A 27,572-nucleotide genomic window follows, 5' to 3' on the forward strand; every position below is an offset into this window, starting at 1 on the left:
TTAAATGTACTTCTTTTCTTCCTGCAACCCCAGCGAAATCAAAATGGGCAGCGTACAATGTCTTGAACAGAAAGACGGGCAGGATGTTTATGAAAGCAGGATGTTAGAGCACTGCACGATCCATCGAAAGAAGGGTTAAGGAATTTCGCTCGGAAAAACGCAGTAATTTTCATCAGACTTTGTACTCAGAATCGTCATTTACAGCTTCAGAATAGCGACAATGTATCAGGAAGAACCTAACGCGCATGCCGACACACTTATCTGCGCACATGCTGCACATACGTCGCTGCCTACGCTGGAGAGCTAAACCTACTTGCTAATTTACGGACAACGTGGCGTCCTTTTAGAAAGCTGTCAGGTATGTGGCCCTAGCAATGCTGCTGCTCACGTAGCATCCGTAGCGTTTCGAACCGTTGGAGAGCGAGCAGATTTCTGCCGCCACGACTGCAGAGCTTTCATGTGCCAGTGTGAGGTCCGCTACACGGAACAGCAGCGGAAACGGTGACATGGGAACTTCAGAAGGAAACGTTACATTCAGTTATGGGACGGAGTGTGCGGCGCATATTGCAGCATCTTAATTTACTCATACGGCGACTCACTGAGTTATTTATTTATTCATACTATCTATGGTATGCGCCCGCATCACATGCATGCGCGGAAGCATTGCAACTAGTGTCCTGTACATTTATACCGCGACTCAATTTCTGATCAGAAGCTGTCAATGAATTTAATATGGCATCGTGGCTTGCTGCGTGGTGAAAATGATTGTTAATTTTCGTCTGCCTCAAGATGAGACGAAAGGTTATAGAATCTGTTTTTCGTTACAGCCCATCTTGTTTCTCCTCTCACGAAAATGAAGGGTGCATTTACACAAGCCTGAAAGAAGATCAGTATGTTGCGATAGAGACAATTAAGTTAGTTTGCCACAACTGAAGCGGTGGTACGCTGCTCTGTTCCGGCTGGTTCCAGTGTAAATGATAGAAGGACTAGCGAATATTTTTAGAAGGATTGGAGCAAATCTTTTTCTTCTTAAGGCAGATTATAGGTACGAATGAAAACCTGACCCCACACTGCAACGAACCTTCACTCAGTTTAGGTTGATACAAGCCACGACCATGATTCGGAATCAAACAGTTGCTTCTAGGATCTCAGGGGCGGCGTCAAATATTATAGACCCCAAGACAATTAGGGAAATGGCCGTGATTTAAGTTTGCCTCAGCGCCACGTAGTGCATTTTAAATGACCAGTGTTCCTTTCACCTATGCAGTCATATTTTCAAAATAGAGTTGTCTCGCGGTATGCGTCCCGCCATGTTGACACCAATGTAAAACTTCTTCGCGCTTTTCTCATAACCCTCCAGAAAAGGGTTTTGCGACGTATGCCCTGTAGCAGGTGGCAAGCAAGTCAGAGAAACGAGGCCAAAAAAAACTAAACCGGCTGCCTTCGATGTTAAGTAACCGGCTTCAGATCGTGCCAAGAACATCACTGACAGCTCTCTTGGCAGGGGCAGAGACTGCCGCTAATTGAGACTGCAAAGAGGGGCGAGACTGAAGTAGAGATCGATACTGTCCCGCACGTCACTTGTCGGGTGGACGGGACGAAAGTTTTAGCGCGAGAAAAGGCAGACAGCGTCGCGGAGCCGTCTCACCTTCCGAGAAGAGGCGCCCACATCACTTGGTGGGCCCGGATGAAGGCCGAAGTGGATGAAGACTGGAGAGAGATCATGTTGGGACACGTTGCGGGGCCCCTGGAGCCCAACAGACGAGGACCGAGTATCCGTCAGAGAAACTTAACTCTACGAAGGCAATCCACACGCTTCGACGTGCTCGTCAATCTGAGAGGAGAGGTGGGGGGTACTCCGAGTTGTCTGTGGAAGGGCCGCACTTTACTCGACGCACTCAGGATGTCGGGAAAAACAGGCGCACACATGGGTTGGTGACGTTGCCGCGACGGGAGCCCTGGTGATGATGCTCTCTGAGATGCAGACGCCGTACCAACACACACTCACTCACACGCACACACACACAGACACACGCGGGAGGGATGGCCGAACGGGCCTGGAATCACGAGTCACCGAGGACCGGGTTGGAGGGGTCGGGGAGGCAGGCAGGGTCCGGGACCCCCGCCGAGAGAAGCACGCCGTCTCGCGCCCCCGCGCTCGCACCGGACCGCGGCAAGACAGAACCGCTCGGGTGGCGGCCCCCCCAGAGGCCGCCACCTTGTCGCGCCGGGCCCGAGCACCAGCTAGCACCGCCGGGCGCAGCACCGCTACTGAGGAAACACAGCCGCGCCAACGACGGCGAAGCGCCACGCGCCGCTCGGGCCGCGAGAGAGGGCGGCAGTGGTAGAGAGAGAGGGGAGGACCCCGCGGGGAGGGCAGGGCGGAAAACAACGTCGCGCGCTACCGCCTTCACTCCGCACCGGCGCGGAGGAAGATGCAAGAGGGCAGCGGAAGAGAAGGACTCAAGCACGGAGAGAAAGAGCAAGAAACGCCGCCCCTGGACCGCCGCGAAGCCGTCGCTTTTGCCGGTCACCCTTTCGTTGTCCTCTTCCTTTTGCTCTCGCCTGTTCCCTACGGGCAAGGAAAAAAGCCACCGCTGCTTGACTCTAGCTCCAACAAGCAGTATGCACCCCCTGGTGGAAAGGATCACAATGGCGCCTTCTTGCCCTTAACGTTTCTTTTTTTTTGTGTATATGACTATGTTCCCAAAAGCGTGGCCTAATTTTCTTCAAACCGAAGTCTACAAAGCAGAAAACTGCGCAGAAGATAAAGCCATTGAGTGACATAACACGTTCTTCGTCCACGTCAGCGGCACCTGGAATCCTCTAATGGTGCACAAGAATCTATAACACCATTAGAACCACCTGACAGCACTGCAAAGGACTTCCTCATAGGCTAAGACATCGTGTGCTCCGCCTGTTGAGTTCATGAAGGGAGGGAAAATGTGGGCGCAGAAATAAAAGGAATGACCCCGTATCCCTCTGAACCCTCCCTCGTGACGATCCTGCCGAGACGGCTCACGAATATTCTTCACCCTGGAGCCCCTTCCTTTGCTCTCCGATGCCCTCCTCTGTTACATGACGCGCTCAAATGCACCCTCTCACTCCTCCTCCCCTTTGCACCCGGACAGCTTTTACTCCTCTCTCTGAATTAACCAATCACTGTTCCAGGAGCACAGCTCGCCATTTTTGTTTCCCCACGCTGCTGTGGATGCTAGGCATAAAATATCTCTCTGTCATTAGTTGAAAGCCGAATTCCAGTTCATTTATCATCATCATCATCATTTATTATCCCTTAAGGGCCCTGGTTTGGGCATTACATAAGGGGGGGGGGGGGGGACAAGAAAGTATGGCCATGGTCATATTTATACATAGAAGAAAAACACAACGAGGCATGGTGATGTACGTGCATTTCTATGATCCGTGCATTTTGAAATATAGGGAAAACAAACGGACGAAAATTACACAGGCAGTTATGCTCCGCATACTTTTAACAAACAACAATACAGTATATTCACACACAAAAAGTAAAAGCAATCGGGTACTGAACAAAAAATGCAGTGTATTATTTAACAAACAACAAAACAGTATATTCACACACAAAAAGGAAAAGCAATCGGGTACTGAACAAAAAAATGCAGTGTATTAGAGAAAAGTATAGCAAAAGAAAAATGAAATCCTATTGCTGCTCATCAGTTTATTTAGAAAAATGAGCGGATGTTAACTGCCTGAATTTGGAGTTGTCACGCTCATGGACAATAGTTTCGGGAAGTGAATTCCAGTCATCAATAGCCAAGGGCAAGAATGATTTATTAAATGCATTTGTGGAACCAGTAATACGCTGCACGCTCAGGGAATTGAAGAGCCGACGGGACGTTCGTACAGGTGGTACCAGAAGGGAGGTTCGCAGGTCAGGACGGTTGTAATATAGATTATGAAATAAACTCAGCCGTAATGTCTTCCTTCGATGAGTTAACGAGTCGAGATCAATGGATGATTTGATGGCACTAACGCTGATCCGTGTATCATATTTCGAGCAGATGAAGCGAGCTGCACGATTCTGGATGCTTTCTAGTAAGTCAATTAAGTATTGTTGATGAGGGCTCCATATTGCGCAGGCATATTCAAGTTTAGGTCTAATGTATACTTCATATGCGAGCTTACGAATGTTACTGGGGGATAAAGAGAGAGAACGCCTGATGAAGCCAAGTGTTTTAGATGTGTCCGCCACAAGTTTCGTGATATGCTCAGACCAGTTCAGTTTGTCTGTGATAATAACTCCCAGATATCGGTATGATTCTACACGTGAAATGATCATGGAGTTCAATGAGTATGAATAATCAAGGTTGGAGCGTTTTCGGGAGACTTGCATGCTCTTACACTTGGACACATTCAGTTTCATCAGCCAGGTGGCGCACCAGGTTTCTATTGTGTTGAGGTCTTTCTGCAGGAGCAACTGGTCAGATGTATTAGTGATGCGACGATAAAGTACACAATCGTCAGCGAAAAGACGGATTGTGGATGAAATGCCTGTAGGGAGGTCGTTTATAAAGACTAAAAATAAAAGTGGACCGAGAACAGAGCCTTGGGGTACGCCTGAAATGACATTTGAGTTTTTGGAGCGATGGTCGCCAATAACAGTGAACTGAGTGCGGTCTGAAAGGAAGGAGGAAATCCATGATAGTACCAAGGGGTCAAGAGAGAGGGATGAGAGTTTAAACATCAGACGTTGATGTGGGACACGGTCAAAGGCCTTAGAGAAATCCAGATAGATAATGTCAGTTTGAAATGAAGAATCCAAATTGAGGTTAAGGTCCGTAGTAAATTCGTAAAGCTGGGTATCACACGAGAAACCAGAACGGAATCCATGCTGGTTGGCAAAGAAGAAGGAATTTTTGTCTAGATGAAGAGCAACCTGTGAGTATATGATATGTTCTAGCATTTTGCAAGCAATACATGTTAATGAAATAGGGCGATAGTTTGATGGATCAGAGCGATCACCTGACTTCTCTCTCTGGCTCTGTATACGCTTATACGCTTCCAAGTACGCACTACCTTGAGATTATAAAAAACCAGAGCACTCTCCACTTCCATGAATTTTTCTAGCATGCATTTTTTATACCACGCTGCCCGCTTTTTCGGCGTGATCAGTTTTCCTTCCTCTGCCTCTAGGTAAAAACAATTTGCGGCCCCTGTTGTCCGGCAGAAGAAAAATAAGTAAAGCGACAAGGAGCAGGGCTTCCTTTGTTTCTTTCCTTGTTTCTTCCTTTGTTTCTTCCTTGGCTGTTCTCTGTGCTTTTATTCTCCATCCCCAAATTGACAGTGAGCCGGTCCATGCCCCCTTTATTCCCCGCTACGTGGCGCTGCTTTGATCAAATTGTCTTCTCGCCGGCGGCACTTCCCGCGTGACACAGGGGAGGCGGCACGTGACCTGAAAACAGGGACCACGCTCACCATTTGTCCCATAGTTCTTTGCTTTTTTCTTTCCTTCTTTTATTCCGAAATTCTCCGTCCGCATTTTTTCTCCCCTGCCGCCTCTCAGTGCGCTCTACCCAGAATCCACATTGTTGTTAAAAACCAGTCCGCCTAAACTTAAAGCACTCTCGGAGACCTCGAAAAGCAAGCAAGGAGGAACGAAGAACAAATAATGCAGTAAGGGTTGCATTTTGGAACACGACCACTGTAACTGAAGAAAGCGCAGTAACTGAAGAAAACGTCCACAGGAGGCGCAAAAATACGCACTCTTTCAACGCGGCAAGGAAACTTATAGCCATGAGACATTTTATGCTCACAGCGACACTTGGACATTGCACGAACCAACAGCCGCCTTAAAACGATGCAGTCTCTCGGTGGGCCATCCGATTCAACGCCTCGGACCGCATTTACTTCTAAGTGCTTCCAAGCACGCAGAAGGCCGTATTGTACGTTTCGTTTCGTTTTATTACCTTAAAGATCCCTTTCGGGGTATTACATAAGGGGTGAGTTACACATCATGGGTGAGATCACAGTTTTTGAATGTGAGGTGGAACACTCGTCGCAAACGTCGATGCGCAGGTGATGACAGCAATGACGTGGGGAAGGTCGTTTCACATGATAGCTGTTCGAGGAAAAAATGCGCTAGCAAGCGTAGCGGTTCTAGTGAGCGGTCGACAACATAAAATGGACCCATAGTGCGGTGGATATGCGTGAAGGTGGTGCTAGGTGTGGGGGATGGTTAAGTGAACTGTGAAATATCTTATGGAGCAGGCAAAGGCTGGCTATATGACGACGAGTGCTTAGGTTCAAGAGTTCGGATTCAAGTTTTAATGCTATTATGCTGCACGGTATTGAAAGAGTAATCGGAGTGAATGAATCTTACAGCGCGATTTTGCAAACCTTCAAGGGCGTTAGCTAGATAAGTTTGATGCGGATGCCAGATAGAAGATGCATATTCTAGCCTAGACCGGATGAGCGGCTTATAGGCGAGTGGTTTCACGGGCGGTGGAGCATTACGTAGGAGACGTTTCAGAAATCCAAGAGATCGGTTTGCTGATGATATGACGTTAGTGATATGAGTGCGCCAGGAAAGATCGCTGCTTAAGGTTAGGCCAAGGTATTTATAAGATTGTACAATTTCGATAGCAGAATTGAGGACAGTATAGTTAGAAACGAGGGGATGTTGGCGGCGATGGAAGGAGACAGGTTTGCATTTGTTAGCATTTAGCTTCATGAGCCACTGGTCGCACCAGCAATGAACATGATTAAGATCATTTTGAAGAGCTTCTTGATGGGATATGTTGATTATTGTGCGATAGATGACGCAATCGTCGGTAAAAATGCGAATGTTACATGTTAGATGCGTTGGCAAATCGTTAATATAGATTAGAAACAGCAGTGGACCAAGGACAGAGGCTTGTGGGACACCTGATGTTACTGCAAAGGAGGTAGACTTTTTTAACAAGAACAAACTGGGAGCGGTTTGTTAGAAATTCCTTGATCCAAGCAAGAATGTTAGGATGTAAATTTAGCTGCTCTAGCTTTAGTAGCAAACCTGCGTGATGTACGGTGTCAAAAGCTTTTGTAAAATCTAAAAAAAATGGCGTCAGTAAGATTGGTATGCAAATCATGAACAAAAGTGCCAGCTAGATTTCGAAAGAAAAGCCCTTGCGGAAGCCATGCTGTGAAGGATGATAAAAATCAGTTATTATCAAGATGGTTCATAATTCGGGAGTAAATTACATGTTCCATGGTTTTACAAGGGACACTGGTTTGAGAAATGTGGCGATAATTAAGGAGAGATTGCTTGTCACCTCATTTGTGCACTGGGACGACATTCCCCACTTTCCAGTCATTCGGTAGGCTTCCTGTAGCAAGGGATTGTGCGGACAGCAATAACATGTATTCAACAGTAATCCATTAGCTGACAGGAATAGGTCTTGTTGACAGTAATATGCCGTAGAAGCTTGTGTTTGTATCCGGCCAAGACGTCGACACCTTGAGATATAGAGATATACATCGCTCCTTTTCTTCATCCGGAACTTTGTTTGAAACTTGCCCCACAACTGAAAGAAGTTTGGACGCTGTCTTCTTCGGCTGAACAGAGAACTTCGGACCAAGGGCCAGTACCTCAGTGACGTAGTGACGTCTTTGGGGAGATCAAGATTTTTTTTGGGTTGTGGGCCTGCCCTCTTCAGGTGAGAGTTTAAGGTGGCTCGCCTGTACTCAAGTACAACAAACATGATAAACCAACTGGCCCGTTCCTCAACTCTTGTAAGCCATTGTTGTCTCTTAATAGAAGGCCGTGCCGTTATGCTCACATTCTGAAATTAAGCACGATAAATTCGACGACGGCAATACAAGATGGCAATATCTGCGCTGACAACTAGGAAATCTTCTGACTGCTAACATTGGGTGAAGCATTGCCATTCGGAACCCCAGCGCTGTTCTTGAAGAAGCGTGCAGGCGTTAATTATCCCAAGAAGTCGTCGTCATACTCTTCTTTCTGCGTTGCTCCGACAGAGGCTTGCCAAAAAAAAAGAGCTTGCTTAGTGCTCCCAGCCCCCATCCAACCACGAAACGAGACTGTGATTGTGCACGTCGAGGAAATGAAATGCCTCTTCCTGTATACAAAGCCTGACATAAACAAAGAGATCAACGTTTTAATGCGCGGCGTGAAGCAACAACTGTTCGATGGGCTGGTACGAACCACCCCAATACTGTTGCCGAGTTCGCCACAGCGGTATCGACAGTTGAGAAGACCCTGGGAGTCTGGCCTGAGGAATTCCACCATCAGCTGCAAGCTTTCTCGATTGACCTTGAAGATGTCCCAACCGCCAGCAGCACCAACCTACAGGACATCATCCATGAAACTGTGTTTGCAGGAGCTTCGCAGACTCCCGCCAAATTGTTCGCCACCTCACATCGCGTTACTTAAGGACGCGGTCCAAGGAGTAGTTCACGAGGCTTGCACATCCCGCAAACGACGGGCCCAAAGGAAGTATTACCTCCGGCCATGATCTACGCCGCAGCTCTGCGCAGTGAGAGGCGCACCTTTAGTCCCAGCCACGCGTGAAGATCCGCCGACCCCATCACAGCCACCGGCCTGTCCCCGTGTGCCTCGATCAGCGGGACAAGGAAAGGAATATCGACGTTTTGCAAACCCCCTTAACCGCGCCAGCTCCTCTACCTGCTCTGCGGCAAACATGCCCAAGTCCTACGACATTGCCCATACCAGAGAATGGGCCTCTGGTAATCGTCCTGCGAAGCAGATGCACCACGCCGTGGCCGAAGAATACTAGAGATTGACGAACACGAATGTCAGGGAGAGTACTCGTGTCCAGTTGTCCTCCACACCCATCGCTGTCAGCTCCACTGCTTGAAACGCCACGCCGAAGCTACGCAGCGGCAGCTCGCATAAGGCCTCCAAGCCCCCGTTTAGCAAACAGAGGAAAGCAACCTCTGGAGGTAGGGTTTCTTTTCAGCAAAACGGCGAAGGTCCTTCACAGACGACGGCGCATGACAATGGAGCATCCACTGCATTGACTGTGCACGCGACCGTTATTATTAGCATGCATTATTTTTCATGTACGCCCTGCTCTGAAATAGTGATAAGATTTCAATGAACAGAACTATGTGTAGCCTAAAGCCATAGCTAATAGCTGTAGCCTGCATTTTTTACTGGTTGCATTGAAGGCGCACAAATCTTGTATATGAGTGTAGACGCTGTCTCCCCTTGTCATGGAGCGCAAGCGCGTTGAATTCCGCTCACTTTTTCTATCCGGTCTGTCAGTTCCTCTTCGAAATGGAATCAAAGTTGAAACTAAATAAAAGAATTAATGCCCAAAGCGGAAATTATGAGACGGGATTAGGTTAGCTAGTATGTGTGTGTGTGTGTGTGTGTGTGTGTGTGTGTGTGTGTGTGTGTGTGTGTGTGTGTGTGTGTGTGTGTGTGTGTGTGTGTGTGTGTGTGTGTGTGTGTAAATATATATATATATATATATATATATATATATATATATAGCATATGTATAGTTTATCTCATATTTCACGCCGTCCCCCTGCACTGCTCCGTTCCTGTTATAGCTCGGTGGGTACCCCCAGGTATCAGGGGGCACTAAATACCTGATACAGGTATCTCGGCGAAAGGGCCACAAGATATCAAAACCTTTGTCTCGCGGTTGAGAAAAACAAAGAATATCGTCGGAATTGAAAAAAAAAACAGCACCGGAAGCGAAAGCAATCCCACTCAATAAGGAGCAATGGGAGCGATGCCGAGAGGTAGCACTCCCGTCGCGTGCAAGAGGATCGTGGTTCGAAACACGGTGGTGCTGCAATTCTCCATCTCATAAAAAGAGGGGACACTTAAGCTCCGTCTTAAGAATATTACGCAATGGGTTAATTCCCATGTATGCACAACTGGTCACTCTACATTCACAGCCCCTGGTAGTCCTCATACCACTCCTGGCGCAGTGGTGCAGCGGTTGAGCGATGCACCACTGCCCCGGGGATGGCAGGTGGTGCCTTGTGCGACCCAGGCTGCTCTTCCCCAGACAACAATCATTAGTTTACCTGCCGTCTGCCACAGTGGGCAGTTTTCTCACTATCCGGTGGCCAGGTTGTGATGAAGGTCATGTTGCACACGTGGTGTTACCGGCTTTACCTTGCAGAGTGAAGCTATCACTTCGAAAATTTTCCTTGTCGATGAAATTGAATAACATGGCCTAGTGCGCGGCCTGACCCCAGCGACCAGAATCGACAATGCTCTCTCTCAACAGAAAAGATTGGCCACCCTGGTGAAGTACTCGCGGCCTTCTGCTATACGAATATAGCAGTTACACCCCGACTCCTGGCGCGCAGCGGCTGCGGAGCAACTGGCCAAGGCGAAGGTCAGACATGTGTCTCAGCGAATATAGGTGCTGAGGTTTTTGAAGCCATACAGGCTGCTATCGTAGGCTGAACCTGGCACTGTTTAACGCTAGAACTCTATACAGCGAAAGCCGCCGCGGTGGCTCAGCGGTTATGGCACTCGGCTGCTGACCCGAAAGACGCGAGTTAGATACCGACCATGGCGGTCGCATTTTTATGGAGGCGAAATGCTTGAGACCCGTATACTGCGCGGGATGTTAGAGAGCCCCAGGTGGTCGATATCGTATTGAGCCTTCCACAATGGCGTCCCTCATATCTTGAGTCACTTTGGGACGTTAAACCCCGTAAATCAAATCAAGCTATCTAGTCTGGCTAGCCTATAGCAGTGCTGTTAGAACTAGCTGGTATTAAATTGCGTGTCATGGGGCCTAGTGAGGTTCGCAGAACCAGTGAAGCATACAAGATCGGAAGCTGCGCGAGTTGGCGGCTGTTGGTGGTGTATATGAGGGCGCAAAGTTTACGAAAACGCAAAAAAAAAGACACAGGACACGCGATGTTTTCACAAGTGGTTTATTGGGAAGGAAACAAATATATATGCGCATTACTTTTTCAGTAAAGTGAATAGCGTGCTAGCCGGAGATTGGAACGTATGTACAACGGTATATTCCGTTACGTTCGAAAATAGAAAAACAGTAGCGCCGAAAAAAAAAACACACACACAGCTCAAGAACGTCGTAGGACAAGCGCTCACTTCGTCTGACTTTAATCTCTGAAAATCGAGCAAATATACAAAAGCGTAGGCATGCGCAGAAAGTGGGCCAAACAGGCAACCTGCCTGTTTGGCCCACATAGGCCTTGCCGCAGGTCAGTGGTATTTCATAGACTACGCCGGTGCAGCACTTCACAAAGTGCTTCCCATGTTTTTTACCGCAGCCATTCCTCTTCCCATCGCTCGCTACGCGTGCACAGATCGGTGCTAGCTTCCGTGGAGCCGAAAAGACGACAGGCACGCCACATCTGTTTGGCACCTTTTTTACGTTGTGGGCAACCCTGTGCACATACGGAACAACTTCAGGTTTCGCTTCTTGCTTCCTACGCTCTGAAGGCCGCTTAAACATGGCGCCCGTGACTTTTTGTAGGAGGGCTTCAGCAACACCTGTGAGTGATTACCGTGATTGCTGAAGCCCTGGTACATATACGCTGAAGCCCTCGTACATATATATGGTACAGCCTTTGTCAAAAGTTTGGAGCCCAGGGGGTTTGCTTCTGAAGCACGCTGTCTGGTTCACAATGCATCTCCAGCGCTCCAAATTTGGTGAAGGTAAGAAGATTTCTGTTCCTGCCTCCTCCAATGGGTAGGACTACCACGAATATTGCAGGAGACCCACTGCGAGGCTTAGAAGCAAACCCCCTGGGCTCTAAATTTTTGACAAAGGCTGTACATATACAGGCCTGTCGAAGCCAATAGATGGCTTGGGGGGCAGTGCCCGGCAGCATGGGTCAAGTAAGAACATACGCCATTTTCAGTTCAGATCGCAAAACAAGTAGAGAAAAACTAAGGAATAGGAAGGAAGAAAAAGGAGAAAGAAATGAGAGAAGGAAAGAATTTTAGAAGGAAGAAGAGAGAAGGAAGAAAGAGAATGAAGGAAATTTCAATTTCAATTTCAATAAAAGTTTAATGAAGCTTTAAAAAAATAAAATTTAAAATTCAACCATACAAATCGAAGATAACAGACCACGTCTTTCCGGCTGCATTTGGCAAGTCGTTCGACACACTTGGCACCTGGAAAGCACGTCCACGTTCGCCATATCTTGTCCGTACTCTGGCCAAAATAAAACGATCGCGTGAACATATGGAAGGCCGAATTCCTTACTCCGAAGGTACTTGAGAATAACAGTTTTTTTTAATAACAACATGAATGAAGGCATACGCGAGCACGAGAAAAGACTGGAATTGTTGGCGATTGGCACACCATATACATGACAGCACGGATTATAGATTTTAGTAAGCAACCAACCTTGTTGCGCCCAAAACACTAAGAAGAAGTAAAAAGAATAAATTCCACATCGCAGCACACAATGCATAGGCTATAGTTTTCCTTATGCAAATCGGGCATAGTGCTTTAATAGCGTACAGCAGACAAGCTATTTTGCGCAGCCTTTCACGAACGTTAGCCAGATGACTGTTCCAAGACATGGTGGAATCGAGATAAACACCAAGATAATTAACACTTGAACGGTATGGAATAGGAGAGCAGGCGGTGGGTATCAACTTTCGTTTGCTGCTGCTGCAAGTATAAATGTTTTAATGTGCCTAAAATATGATCATTTAATTACATAAGAACTTTATTAACAAAAATGAGTCAAAATAAGTATATTTGAGAGCTTGAAAATTGATTCGAGTCATGATGCATGCACAGATAGACAGCGGAGAAATTGCGCAATTAATCATTTTGGAAGGTTGGAATTTTGCCTCTGCGATCTTGGCATACTCCTTAAAAAAATCAGAAATTATCAAGATGTTCGTTCTCCTGAATCACATTTCTAGCCTGAACGCGTTAAACGAACACTGAGGGAAACTCCAGGTAATTATTGCTCTGAACAGAAATTCATTTTTTGGTTCTTTGCGGGGATGTTGACTTCAACTACAAGCAATTGGTTGGTTGGCCTAAAGTAGAATGGCGCATACGTTGTTCTGAGTAAAAATTCATTCTTGTCTTCTTTGCGGTGATGTTGACTATGTCCGGTAGCAAAATATGCATTTACCACTGAGCAAACTAGATTTAAAAATCTCATCGCCTGTCGATAAAATTCCTGACGCCGTCACCGAAAAGGACGGGTTTCCATTATTTTGACGTGATTGGTAACGTAGCGTTACCTTTGGAAGCCGCGCGGAAAAACCAGTATCAACGCATGCATTTTACTAGTGAAATTGGCCGCTGACACCTGAATTTTATGTTGTTTTTTTCCTGGCTTATATAAGCTCCGCTATCGGTGAGAGTAGTTTATGTGATTCAAGCGCAGTGCGATATCCATAGAGGTGAATTTCATTTTGTCCCGCATCGTAACACGAATACGCCTATATGGGAGTAAATAGGGTGCACGCTGTCCATTTAGCGTATTCCCTTTTACAAGAGGGAGTGGGCTAGACGAGAGCTTATTACCTTTTTACTCCTTTCTTTTTAAAGGGCATACTCCCTTTCGAGGGGCCGAGAGATTCTACGCAGATCCGAAATAATAAGGACTTTAATGACGGCGGCAGTAAAATGGAACAACTGGACATCCCACCGGTAACTAAAGTGGAAGTAGAGGAAGCATTACAAGCAATTCGAACGGGTAAAGTGGCTGGTGAGGATTAGCCAACTGCATATTTGTTGTAGGACGAAGGGAAGATGATACTAGACAAACCTGCCACCTTGTATACCTTGATCTACGACGTTGTACAGCAAAACCGTAATCTTGAAGTAACGCTTAGGTTGTCTAGATATGAAGGGTATGTAGGTAGGCTGGTTGGTTGTTGTTAGACATAATGAAATCGCACGCTTGCAGACGCGGACAGAGAGCGCAGTTTTGTGTGTGTCCTCTCTGTGTCCTCGTCTGCAGGCGACGCGATTCCATGAAGCCTAGATATGAATGCGGAGGTCCAAGACTTGAAAAACTAAAGACCGTCCATCATCTTTATGTCTGTTGCTTACCAGATATTGACAAAGGTAAGCTCGAATAGAATCAGAGCAACCTCAGAGATCAATCGACCATTGGACAAGGCTGGCTTTCGGAGAGGCCACTCGACAGCAGATGGCATTCACGCTACCACTCAGATATTAGAATGACGTGCACATTTTTCCCAACCCCTATATATGGTTTTTCTAGATCACTAGGAAGTATTTGGCTCAGCCAGTACCTGAGCAATCCTGCAGACGTGGAAGAGCCAGGGTGTAGAAGAACCACGTGAAGAGATATAGGACGGTTAAGCAACCTCAAGACTGGAATGCGGTATCATTAGTCTTCACATTTGTCACAGCTTCTGCTGCAATTTCTGTGTGCGTTGGCGTTAATTTCTTTGCACTTTTCGGTCCATCAAGAGCCGTAAGAAAAACTGCTAGCGGCAGTAGCAAAAACGACTGTGCTGTGACTGTGGCGACATTTGCATATATCGCGTTTTTTACCTATTTATTTTTTATTTGGATTCTCTATGTAGGTAGCTGCTTATAAACTAGGTTGCTCAAAACCTCGCCGCAGGTTGTGATTACATCACAAAATCACATGATCTGCCTCGTTCAATAATTAATTTATTACCACCTGCCAGAGTGGGCATAGCGGGGTGATGTCACAAGGTGACGTAACCTCTCGAAAAATCAGCAAATTTAGTCTCGCGTATCGGTGGGGTTTTGGTGTGACGACTCTAATTCGATAGAATTAATATCTATAGAGATTGTACCGCGACTACAGACGTCTTCCCTAACGAAAGTGATAAAATCCTTATCAGTAAGGGTGCCATACATGGAGTGACAATCTCTCCAGAAATATCCATCGCGTCCTTACGGTAGGCATTCACAAAATTGGACTAAGAGGAATCAGTCGCAAAGGTTAATGAAGAACACCTATAATCTCTGACTGGCTGATGATATTGTCTTGTCAAGCAATTCATGGGCTACAAAGCACGATAAGAGATCTATACAGGCAAAGCAAAGAACTGGGTTAAACATTTTTCATTACGAAATGTAAATTGATGTTCGAAGGTTACAACAGTTGAGAAGCTGGCGACGAAGCATTGGAAATTGTCACAGAATACATCTATTAAGGGCAGGTAGCAATCGCTGACCACGACAACAAGAATCAAATTGAAGAGTAATAAGGGGGTGCAGTGCGACTGGCAGGAACTCCCTGGTCATTAATGGCAGCTGAACAGTATGCGTGAAGATGAAAGGATGCTTCTATAACTTTCCATTCGGGAAGTTGGTGTAACTGATTTCTTGTTGATCTCAAGTAGGATATCGTTAACTCGTGTTTATTTCGTGACCCGTCCTGCTCTGCCAGTCTCTACGATATGAGGCTATGAGGAACGTCGTAGTAAAGGGTTCCGGAAATTTCCACCACCTGGGGTTCTTTCCGGAGCGCTTCACTACGGCGTCCTTCAGAGCATGAGTCAATTTGGGATGTCAAACCCCAGTAAACCAGACCAAAATAAACCGTTAAAAGGCTGGCATGCGCTGGGCGCATAATGGGAAGGCAATGTAACCGATTTTCGTTTAGGGTTAAACAATGCATTCTAAGCGAAGGCAAGCATACCAGAGGGCGGCACAGTGTCATGAGGGTGGATCAGATAAGGAAGTTTGCGGGGATTAGGTGGACGCAGCTGACGCAGGACATGATTAATTGGAGGGTTAGGGAACAGACATTTGTCCTGAAATGGGTGTAGTTAGACTGATGATGATGAGGACAGTAATAGGCCAAAATTGAGGTTAGTGGTTTAAATGCCTTGCTTCGACTCAAGCGACTAGGAATGACAGCGCAAACTATGACCCCTAGTAATAACTCATTAATTACGTCCATATCAGACCATCTGCACTCGCGACGCGGGACAGACCAGCTCGCTAGCATTCACAGAGCCGTGTTCTTCATGTTCCTGCCTTGTTTCGGTCAGTTAGTGTCTAATGGCGCCATCATTTTCATTTCGCCTTCCTCCAGAGCTATCGACCGCGCGCTAACACCCATTCCCGAATTGGGTACCTTTATTGCGAACGCCAGTAATAATTATCCCTCCGTTCTTTCTGCTGCACTCCCAATGATGTCAGTCGTTCCGACGCAGTTGTTTGCACTACACATGTGTGCTTTGCGTTTGGACGACTAACCTCTTAGGGCGCGTGAGGGTAAGGCGGGAGACAGTACTGTTAGAAGCGTTCGAGATAATGATTTCCGTTTCCGATTACTCGACAGCACTGTGGGACAACGGTTTCATATTTTTCAAAAAATTGGTTTGTGTCTGAGTTTGAGCTGTAAGGCTGAGTTTGAGTTGTAAGGCTTTAAATTTTTGCAGTGGTCTTTAAGGGGTCTTGAACCTGTCATGAACACTTGGTAGACTCGGCACAGTGTTGTAGTTAAATGCGCATGAAAGTACCATCCGCTCAGGATACATGTTACCAAATGCCAAAGGTGCAGTCACTGACCAGTTAAGAGAAAGGACCAAAATGACGTTCGAAACACTTCCGGGTCCTTTCATAACATGGAGGCAGTCAAGACGCAGGCCATATTTAAACAGGACTGCGTCCTGAACGGCCTAGTCAGGCCAAAGAAAACGTTTTTGTTTACGAAACGTAATTTATTTTCTTTAACTCGGTCGATGACTGTCATTTCTCTTCTTTCTTTGCTTATCTCTTCTGCGTTAACCGCAGAGTAAAAGGTGCTGCCTGACCGCATTGAGCGGGAAAGAGATTACCTCGGTTGAGAAAATATACGGTTAGTTTATGGTCGGTTTATTGGGGTTTAACGTCCCAAAGCGACTCAGGCTATGAGGGACGCCGCAGTGGAGGGCTCCGGAAATTTAGACCACCTGGGAATCTTTAACAAGCACTGGCATCGCACAGTACGTGCACTGACTTCGCACAGTACACGAGAAAATATACGCGAAAATAAGCGAGATGCATTCAGGGACATGGAGGCTGCACTACAGTTCAATTGCCGTCAGTGCGGACGCCCTAAAGAAAGGAAAAAATGCGTCCATCTTGAGGCTTATACAGCTGGTCGAGGCAACTCGGTGGGTTAGCGCGCTGCTAAGTGAAAGCAGCGCTGGGTTGAGAGTGCGGAATAGCGGTGACGTACTTCACACGGAAAAAGCGGTCATGTCACAACTGCGCCTTTGAGTAAGGAGAGAAGTTGGTAACAAACTATAAGAAGCACTGTGCGTTCCGAAAGTTTTCATCGGGCTGCCAGAACTGCGGCGAAGGACCGCACTTAGGCGGATCATCTCGCAAGACGGCGACGCGCCCGCGCACAGATCGAGCGCAAATCTGAGTTCCTAGCGAGCGCAGGGTTTAGAGCGAAAGCATTACTCAAGGCGTACCAACTCGGGGTACAAGAATCTTGTCATCTTTTTTGTATTGTGCTACGAACTAATCCGAGCTTACCTGAGTTATCCGAGTTACTCGGGTAAGTTCGGAGGAGCGTCGCACAAGCTGCGCGAGACGTTGCTCGGGAAGAGCAACATGGGCCGCACAATCTCTACCAGCGGCTCTGATAGAAGCAGCCACCTGCCAGTGCAGTGGCGCATCTCTCAACCGCTGCGCTACTACGCTGGTAGTGGTATGAGGACTCGCCGCCATCTATGAATCTTAAGTAGAGAATGACCAACTTTGCATATATCGGCATTAACCCACTAAAGATATCGAGTCATACTTTTAAGGCGGAGCTTAAGTGCCCCCTCCAATTTAAGCATGAAACCCTCATTTCGCTTGTCTGCTCGCTTTAACTACGTTAAACCCCTACCAATTTTTAACTGATGGTTCAGGGTCTGAAAGTGTGAAAACTCCAATTCTTGCAGATTACCAGTAAACCAAGTATTTAGAAACGGACATATCCTGGCAGCTACAGCGAAAATCTTTTCTTAGTTAAAGGAGTAAACGTTGGAGTTGCAGTGTTTAGTGACCAACAGATTCTATGCTTCATCATCATCATCATCAGCCTGGTTACGCCCACTGTAGGGCACAGGCCTCTCCCATGTCTCTCCAATTAACCTTGTCCTATGCCAGTTGCGGCCTCCGCATCCCCGAAAACTTCTTAATCTCATCCGGCCACCTAACTTTCAGCCACCCCCTGCTACGTTTGCCTTCTCTTCGAATCAACTCCGTTACCCTTAACGACCAGCGGCTATCTTGCCTTCACATTACATGTCATGTCCAAGCCCATTCTTGCTCTTTGATTTCGACTACGATGTAATTAACCCGCGTTGGTTAGTTAGTTATTTAATTAGTTAGCTAGCTAGCTAGTTAGTTAGTTAGATAGTTATTTAATTAGTTAGTTAGTTAGTTAGTCAGTCAGTTAGTTAGTTAGTTAGTTAGTTAGTTAGTTAGTTAGTTAGTTAGTTAGTTAGTTAGTTAGTTAGTTAGTTAGTTAGTTAGTTAGTTAGTTAGTTAGTTAGTTAGTTAGTTAGTTCCCTCTCACGATCCGGACCAGCGGTCACTACCTGCCCTAAGTAGACATATTCTCTTACTACTTCCAGCACCTCGCTACCAATTGCAAACTGCTGATCCCTCGCTAGACTGTTGAACATTACTTTCGTTTTCTGCACGTTAATTTTAAGGCGAAAGCCTGTAATGCTTCATCGTTGTCCACAGTAGGCTGTCAGCAGAAGGTTGTCATCAGAGTTGTCACGCTTTTGTAGTCAGACCAGAAAAAAATAAATAAAACCAAGTAGTAAATTGGTCGAGTTGGGGAAACGAACCAAGGTCTCCGGAGTGCGAGACGAGCACACCAACCACTCCGCCATGCCAGCTCGATGGTTAGGAATGAACAAAGGCGCGTATAGTGAATAAAGTGTCTTCGTTCACTCCCACCTCCCTCTCTTCCCTTAGGGCGAGCTTCAGGTGTCCACCGAGTTATGCGAGACAGATTCATTTCCTTGCCTCCAAAACCACTTTACCGACGAGCAAGGCGTGCAGCCGAACGGGCGATGCCGTTCTGTGGATTCTGTGGCAGCGTTGCAAGACGCCGTCGTGTTCCGCTCTCAGAGGCGAACCTTAACATTTAACCACACATTATTGACACAAGCAGCAACACCGCACTTGAGGCTTTCGCCTCACCGCAATTTAGGTGTCCGCTTGAATTTTTTTAGCTCCACCGTTGTGCTCTGCCTGTCTACCTCATTCATCATGCTTTGAGTGACTTAGCAAAGCAATGTCATCAGCGAATCGCAAATTACTTAGGTAATCTCCATTAACAGATATCCCCAACTGTTCCCATTTCAGGCCACAAGTTACCTCTTGCAAACAGGCAGTGAAGAGCATTGGCGAGATCGTTTCTCCTTGCCTGACACCGTTAATTATTGGAATTGTATTGCTCACTTTATGGCGAACTATGGCACCTGTGCAGTCGTTATAAATATCTTCCAATATTTTGAGAACGCATTTCACAAAGCTGAAATTTCAAGTCATGCACACAGCGAATCTTTCCGAAGAAGAGGCTTATGTAAAATTACTAGAAAATAAATATAGCTTGTCTAAAGCTACCGTAGTTCACCATAAAGTCAGCAATAAAATTCTAATTGTCTGGCAGGGAGAAACGATCTTGCAAATGCTATTCACCGCCCGATAACAGGAGGTATTCAGAGGCCCGGATTGGGAACAGTTTGGATAAGAGTTAATGGAGAATGCCTTAGTAATCTGGCATTCGCTGATGACGGTGCCTTACTAAATCGCTCAGGACATGAACTGCGAAGCATGATCAATGAGTTAGACAGGCAGAGCAGTACTGTAGGTCTAAAACTTAACTGCAGAAAACCAAAGGAATGTTCAACAGCCTCGGAAGGGAACATGAGTTTACAGTTGGTAGCGAGATGCTGGAAGTGATAAGAGAGTAGGGAAAGTAGTGAGCGCAGAACCGAATCAGGAGAGCGAAATAACTACAAGTATAAAAATGATGTGGAGCGCATATGACAGCTTCTAGAAAAATCGTGAATGGTAGTTTACCAATATCCCTCAAGGGAAAAGCATACAACAGCTGCATCTTACCGGTACTCACCTGAGGGGAACAAACGTGGAGGCTAGCGAATATGTTCAACTTAAGGACGGCACAAGGAACTATGGAATGAAAACTGATAGGTGCAACGTTAAGAGATACGCAGAGGGCAGAGTGTGTCGGGGATCACACGCGGGTTAATGACACCCTAGTCGAAATCAAGAGGGCTTGGGCAGGGCATGTAATGCGAGCGTCCTAACAGTAACTGATGGTCCTTGAGAGTAGCGGAGTGAATTCCAAGAGAAGGCAACCTTAACAGTGGGCGGCAGAAAGTTAGGAGGGCGGATGAGATTAAAAAGTTTGGTGGAATATAGTGGCCGCAGTTTATTTTATTTGTTTATTTATTTATTTATTTATTTATTTATTTATTTATTTATTTATTTATTTATTTATTTATTTATTTATTTATTTATTTATTTATTTATTTATTTATTTATTTATTTATTTATTTATTTATTTATTTATTTATTTATTTATTTATTTATTTATTTATTTATTTATTTATTTATTTATTTATTTATTTATTCGATACTGTCAATCCCATCAGGGATCGTAACAGGGAGGGCATTCAAAAGTACAGAGGCACACAATAAAATAGCAATGGTAATTAATCAAAGTACATAAAAAATATGACACGAGATTATACATTAGAAGATACGTATAACAAATAAACCAGAATGAGGAGCATGTGACCTGATTTTGGCGGACAATAATACCACAAGTGAAAACACAAAAGGAAGGAATAACTTCGTAGTGACATATATGAACTCAATAAATACTAAGATATAAGTAGTTGATTTTCCACACGTGTGCTAAACGAATTTAATGATGGATTACTAACAATGGATGTGTTCAAGGTGTTCCATTCGCGTATGGCACGAGGGAAGTATGAATATTTGAAAGTGTCAGTAGGGAATGAAAACTCGTTTAGAGTGTGTATGTGTTTATTACGTGTTTGTCGCGTTTGTGATTTTGATATGTATCTTGAAGTGTCAACTTTTAATTGATTGTGTACGAGTTGATACATGGTTTTAAGGCGCGCTAGTTTTGCTCAGGACAGGGTTAATTGGAGAGATGTTGGACAGGCTTTTGTCCTGGAGTGAGCATAGTCGGTCTGATGATGCTGATGAACCTTTCTACTATGAATACACTCTTTCCAGCCCAACCTCCCGGCCTTTCCTTGCTACCCCTTCCTTAGGTCTTTCTCCGCACCCCGTTGTTTTTGTTTTCTCTATTTTCGCTTCTCAGTATTTTGTTCTATCGTGCTGGTCAATTGTTTTCTCCTAGTATATTCCATTTCAACCCAACCAGTCCAACCATGCTACTTGTCGCCGCTCCCCACGTGCCGACACGCTGGCTTTCAGGCCCACGTTGGCTATATATCTTCATCCTCTGTACTGCTTTACACTAAGCTGGCGTATTTATTTATCGCAGTTTTGCAGGTCAGCCGGTTTATCTTCTAGCAGCCATCTCGCCTGGGCAACAGATTTCAACTTCATGCTCCCCATCTCACCCCCCATCTCACATCATACCCTTCTCCCCCTCTGAAAGTTCCTCCAGTGACGAACGCTTTGCCCAGACGAAGGCAAGTCCTCTCTCCGAAACGCTGTCTAAGCAATCTGAGGCGCACTCCTAAACCCTTGTTCACTTTGTTTTAAAGTCCACAAGAAGTACACCTTCCTGCTCTCTTCTTAAAGTTCGAAAAGGGCATTCAAAGTTGACCACCAGTGCTACTTCTCCTGAAGAATCCCTGTGTGCATACCAAGGTGTCCTTTTGAATGCAGATTTTAAGGTGAAGGCCTTTAATGCCTCATCGTTGTCGACAGAAGATTGTCAGCAGAAGGCTGTCAGCAGAGGTGTCACGATTTTCTAGTCAGACCCGAAAAAAAAGAAATCTTTGTGCCCGATGGCATTTCAACCACCATCCTTCCGTTCTTCAGCCGAGCGTGCTAATGGCTACGCTACTTCCTACCAACACATACATGGTCTGTTCTGAAAGTAGTGGGACTCATTTTTTTAAACAAAATTTATTCAAGAGAATAGTACAAACGATTGCAATTTTTAAAAGTAGCACCCTTCCGCACCTACACGCTGCTGCCAATGAGTTTTACAGTTTTCGTACGCCTCTAGGAACGCCTGGACCGGAATGCTGTTTAGCTCCCTCGTCACGGCCTGTTGAACCACCTCTACCGATCCGTGATGTTTCCCCTCAAGCGTCGATTTTATTCTCGGGAATAGAAAAAAGTCTGGCGGGGCCAAGTCGAGGCTGTAGGGGTGCTGAGGCAGCGTTGCCGCCTTGTGCTGGGCAAAAAATCCGGGTCCTCATTCACATGATGAAGAAGATTCTACCGGTTGGCCTTTTCCTCCTCTGACAACACTCCCGGCACCAACTTCACGCACGCTTTCCTCATGGATAAGTTTTCTGTCACGATGTCAAAAACTTGGGTTTGAGGAATGCTCAAGTCAACAGCAATCATTCTGATACTCATTCTACGATCACTGTTAAGTAAATGTTTCACTCACTACACATTTTCGTTGGTCTTGCTGGTCGAAGGGCGTCTGGAGCGGTCGTCTTCCTCCACTCTTTCCTTACCTTCTCGGAAAAGCTTGTGCCACTCAAAAACACCTGATCTACCCATGGAAGCGTCACCGTAGGCCTCCTTAGTCATGTTGTGAGTCTCTTTGCCCGTTTTACCAAGATTTACTCAAAATTTGAACGCGTATCGCTGATCCAGTAAACGCTCGACGATTCTGCGTGACGAGACGTTTCGACAGGGGTTCACAGTACAAGCGACCTCCTCTCTTCAACGGCCGAGAGCCTACTGCCGATTTTCCCCAGCATTCCCAATATCCCCCTTCAACGATCCTGCACGCGCAGACGGCCTCTCGTCCGCCCGTTCGCCCAGGAAAAAACCAGTACTACTACTTTCAGAACAGACCCTGTATGTAGTTCTCCTTGTCAAGGACGCTGGAGAGTGTTTTCAGAAAGGCATCGAATCAGACGGATGCCTCCTAAATGCCCTCCAGTGTCTCCAGCTTTTAAGATTCACAAAGAAGTGTGTACTTAATTAACATCTTAACCACACATCTGTGACACAAGCAGCAACACCGCGCTAAAGGCTTTCGCCGCACCGCACTTTAGGTCAACAAAGTGCCCCTCTGAATTTTTTCCTGCCTGCTTCTACCTGTGCATGGCGTCATTTTCAGTTGGTTGCAATCGGCTCTTAAAGGGATACTGAGGCGATTTTCGAATCAGCTAACCTTCTAGGGTTTTGAAGTAGTGTCATTGCTGATCACGTCTCTGAAATTATTTTTTCGATTTTGGCTAATACAGTGGCGCAATCACCAATTAAAAACGCGATGTTTAAATTTCCCGCGCCCCGCGCGAGCGCAGGAGAGGGGAACAGCGGAGAGGGAAACCTCGTCCATGCAGCACCACACCACCTAGACTAACTCAAGGCCTCCGCGCGCCGCCGTGACGTCACGCTCGCGGGATGGGCCTGGAAGTCGGCTTCACCTCGCGCGGAACTCCTCGACGGATCTTCAGCGCGCTCCTTACCCCGAGGCCGTGGGTTTATACCGTTTCGTTCATTTAAGGACCAGTAGTAATAAGAACTACTATTACAAAATACTTTCCCGACAGAAACACAATCACTTTTAATGTTGTGGTTTTATTTAGCGTATGCACAAATTAGTGTACTTTGCGCTGATTTATAGGATCTTACTTCCACAAGTAAATTTCGCCGCGGTGTCCGCATGGAAATGTTCTGGCGAGGTCATTTACCACAAAATATAAATTCAGTCACCAAAGAATCAATACACGGCATTTAAAGCAATGTAAATACACAGCCTGTTGACAACACAGAAGAAAGGAAGCCAGGAATGAATGGCTACAGTGTTTCAAGAAACGAGTGATTTATTACGGTAAACAACACAAAATTGAGGAAAATATGTACAATGCAGCATAATCACCGCAAGATGAAACAATACACCTCTTATGTATTTTAACAACATTTTTAACAATTCCAGTAGTTTTGCGTGCAGTCACTTCATTTCTGTACAGTTTGCAGCTTTCGCTTTGGTTTTGGCATAGCCAGTTTGTTGTTGGCTGCTTTGCATAGATTGTTGAGGAGTGTATTGGCTGCCGCACTGAGGATGTGATGCATGACCTCCTGCGGAGAATGCCCCGAATCGCAGTAGCCAGGCACCTCAAAACTATCAAGAGCATGAGATACGAGTGCTACCAGTGCCTCCTTTTGATTAGCCAGAGCAAGAAACTGCGAAGAATACTGCTGGCTTCTAAGCTTGTCAAGGACAATCTCAGTGAAGAGCACCGCATTGACGACCACTGCTTGGGGCAATTTCAAACCCCCTCTTGTCATGCCTGCAATGAGTACGTTTTCATCTTTGTCTAAATCTGTATTTTCTAAAACAAGCATTTCTTTACACGATGTACACATGAGCTTCTTCAACGCAGCATGCGCACAGTATCCAGCAACGTATATCACAGCTGGCATCCTTGAAGTTTCTTTCTGAATGTCTCCGTTGTAAACTTTTATTGGAAACTGCTCGTGAAATGAGCTGGCCGTTGTCTTCGACACTGGCCGTCCTATGACATCTAAGTCGGGAAGATCTAGGACTTTTTGCAGCCGCAGTTTGCTCTCGGACTCATAAATCTGCCGAACCGAGACATGATATTGAGAACCACTCAGCTGGCGATATTTTCCGAACCTCTCTTCTAGAGAGTCTGTCTGAAACTTTCCAAGTAGGACATATTTAAACCCAAGCTCCTCTAAACAGTAAAGTGAAATTTCATGCAGAGCGTGGCTTGTGTGTCCGAGAGCCATGTGTGTTTCTGGTGTGAAACGCCCTGCATCATGCTTTAGGCTAGCCCAGTAGTCAAGCCACTCTGTTATCTTGTTCAAAAATTCCAACTGAGGGCATGACGTGGAACTCACAGGATACTGCATCTCATCCCGCAGGCGCTGACCTTTCCTTGGCGTCTTTACATTGACTATCTGCCACCAAGTCAGAATTGTAGCAATAAAATCAGCAGTTTCTTTTGCATGCTGTATGTTGGTAGATTTCAGTGCAGCCACTGTGGAGTCATTGAAAATGCGAAGTGCAAGATTCACGTTTTGCCGCTCCATATTCGATGGGTCTAGTGCCTTTAATGATAGGGTTGGTGCTATTTTTAATAGCTCATTTTTCTCTGCATCGTGGAGCTCCCGCAAAGTTTTAAATGATGCTGTCAGAATCGGTGGCTTTGGTTCAGCGCTGTTCGGATCTGGAAAATACATGCATTTGCCTATGTTACGCTGGTTCAACCAGTTATTTCGCACCGACTTTAACACATGAACTGGGTCTAGAATGAAAAACAGTGGCCGAGAAGAATCAGCTGGATGCTGATAGACAATGCTGGCCTTTGGCGGACTTGCGAAAAATTTCATAGCCTTTCGACTTATTGAGTTATTGTCTGAGACAACTGCTATAATTTTCAGTCCAAGTGATTCAAGATTCCCTATTAGTTTGTGTAAGAATTTATGAAGAGTTTCTGCATCAATCTGAGCTACGGGCAGAATGTGAACAACATCTTTGTGGTTTGAAAGAAGGCTTTGTATCATAAAAACATGAGCTGTTTTGGCTGGACTTGAGCTGTTTACTGCAGCGCCTGTGATAAAGCCACCTTTATAATCAAAGTAGCTTTGGAGATGAATCTCGTCCATCATCAGAGTAACAGTCCGCTCATGCTCTTTCATCACGCTCAACACTGTCTTCGTATAGCTCAGGAAGGAAGAGTCGTGCTGCTCTAGGGCAGGGTTTACCAGATATGAAGAGCAGAGGCGCCTTATGGTTACAGGGTGGGGCAACTTCACTTTCATAGAACTTCGGATAAACTTATATGCATGCGGTGATATTGTGTACAGCAGTCCCGCAAAAACAAGCATGTCCGAAGAGTAACGTAAAGCATTTTTCAAAACAAGCTCTACTTGACTGCTTACAAATTTGAGAACTTCCAAGTGCCATCCCTGATTTTCTTGTTGCTGGTACTCCTCGCACACATCATGAAGCAGTAGCAACGCAGTTTCCAGAAGATGGTGAGCCTTTCGGTTTCCATCCGCATAGCATCCACTTTGTAGCTGCTCTACAGACTGCAATACCTCATTTAGCTGCCTGAGGTCTTGCAAGTGTGAAGGCACATTCACAGTGGAAAGGTTCTTGATGCACGATTCTCCAATAAACACCTCAACGCACAGTTCTGCTGACACTGTCACCGAACTACGCACAGCGGGAGCACGATCAAATGACAGATCCAAGAATAGGACCTTTGACTCTTTGACAATCACAGTCCAGAAGCCGGAAATCGAGGAGTTTGAAATTGCATCGCAAAACTCCCTGAAACTGCCTACTTTGTTCTTCCGGTTTTCTTCTGCTTGTGCGGCAACAGAAAGCTCAATAGCTTTTCGCAGCGATGCAGCTTCTAATCGAGCTTTCTTTTCTTCTGGTGCCTCCCGGCCGGACGCTGTCGGGCGAGATAGATACTTCGGGCAGTCGGCGAACACACTGGGCACTGCTGTTTGCTTTAGGCGAACGCGTTCCAGCGGCACTTCAATCACCTTGCCGATCTGCGCATCTGTGTATGTTGCAGTTCTAACGAAGTCTGCTTCGACAAAATGTTTCTCGCACAGCTGAAAAAAAAAAGAGTAACGTATAGTTCTATGCACGCTTACGGGAAACGGATCGAAGCGAGCATGAACACAGACTTAACAAATACCTACAGGCGAGAGAGCTAGTGTGCCGCAATAAGCACAACAAACGTAAGGAAAAGCGCTTGCTTTATGTTACATATACATAGAGCATAACCAAAAAAAAAACGATGCTTACCACAGTATGCTTTGTTGGCGTGAAATTTTCACGAGAAATCGCCTTTGTCCACGCCGCTCTCTGCTGCGGGTCGCTCGGAAACCTGTAGACGCGGACACTTGAGACTTTCAGATCGTAGTTAGACTTGCAATTTGGGGCACAGCGTGAGCCAGGCATTCTGATCTGTGCCTGCGCACGGCTCCTATTTCCAACAGCACTTTTTTGTCACCATTGACAACCAACACGAGAGAATTCGACGACAATTTTGCACCAGCACAGCCACCGAAGGAATGCCGTCGCCTCGCCACTCGGCCGACCCGGTAGAAGTTCTGTGTGGTGACAGGCAAACCGGCTCAACCGGTAGTAACTCAACGGCTCAACTCGTCAGCGTGAGCAGCTTCATCCCCTGACTATTCCCGGCTCCATCCCGCGGTCGTGACGTAGGCGGCTGTGAGAGGAGGTGGTGCGCCGGCCTTGGTCCATGTCGGCAAGCGTGACGTCATGTTGAGGAGCCGGGGATGCTTCGGCGCACCCGAGCGCGCTTTCAGCGCGCGTTGTTTCTCGTGCTGCATGCGTTGTTCCTCGTACTGCGTGCGTTGCGACGTACAAAGCGTGTCAGCCGACCTTGAGAATCA

General features: G+C 46.2%; 1 protein-coding gene across 1 annotated transcript; it reads right to left on the reverse strand.

The window, feature by feature from the left end:
- On the reverse strand, positions 1-27,114 carry LOC149367916 (uncharacterized). Its single transcript, XM_089575413.1, has 4 exons — positions 26,959-27,114; positions 25,560-26,762; positions 1,649-1,747; positions 1-21 (listed from the first exon to the last, which is right to left on the reverse strand). Exons 1-4 carry the CDS (start codon positions 27,112-27,114, stop codon positions 1-3), a joined length of 1,479 nt encoding a protein of 492 aa, XP_089431539.1.
- Positions 27,115-27,572: the final 458 nt, after the last annotated feature.

The sequence above is a fragment of the Amblyomma mixtum genome, chromosome 1, assembly GCF_055824585.1.
Source record: "Amblyomma mixtum isolate Tamu chromosome 1, ASM5582458v1, whole genome shotgun sequence".
Lineage (NCBI taxonomy): Eukaryota > Metazoa > Arthropoda > Arachnida > Ixodida > Ixodidae > Amblyomma > Amblyomma mixtum.

What these genes read in the sequence shown, in the direction of transcription:
- LOC149367916 (XM_089575413.1), bottom strand. Translation starts at nt 27,114, where the DNA reads ATGCCTGGCTCACGCTGTGCCCCAAATTGCAAGTCTAACTACGATCTG. An exon ending in CGCCAACAAAGCATACTGTG is followed by an intron (nt 26,763 to 26,958) that starts GTAAGCATCGTT and finishes TTTTTTTTTCAG; the next exon opens with CTGTGCGAGAAACATTTTGT. An exon ending in TTGGACTGAAAATTATAGCA is followed by an intron (nt 1,748 to 25,559) that starts GTTGTCTCAGAC and finishes GTTGGGCTCCAG; the next exon opens with GGGCCCCGCAACGTGTCCCA.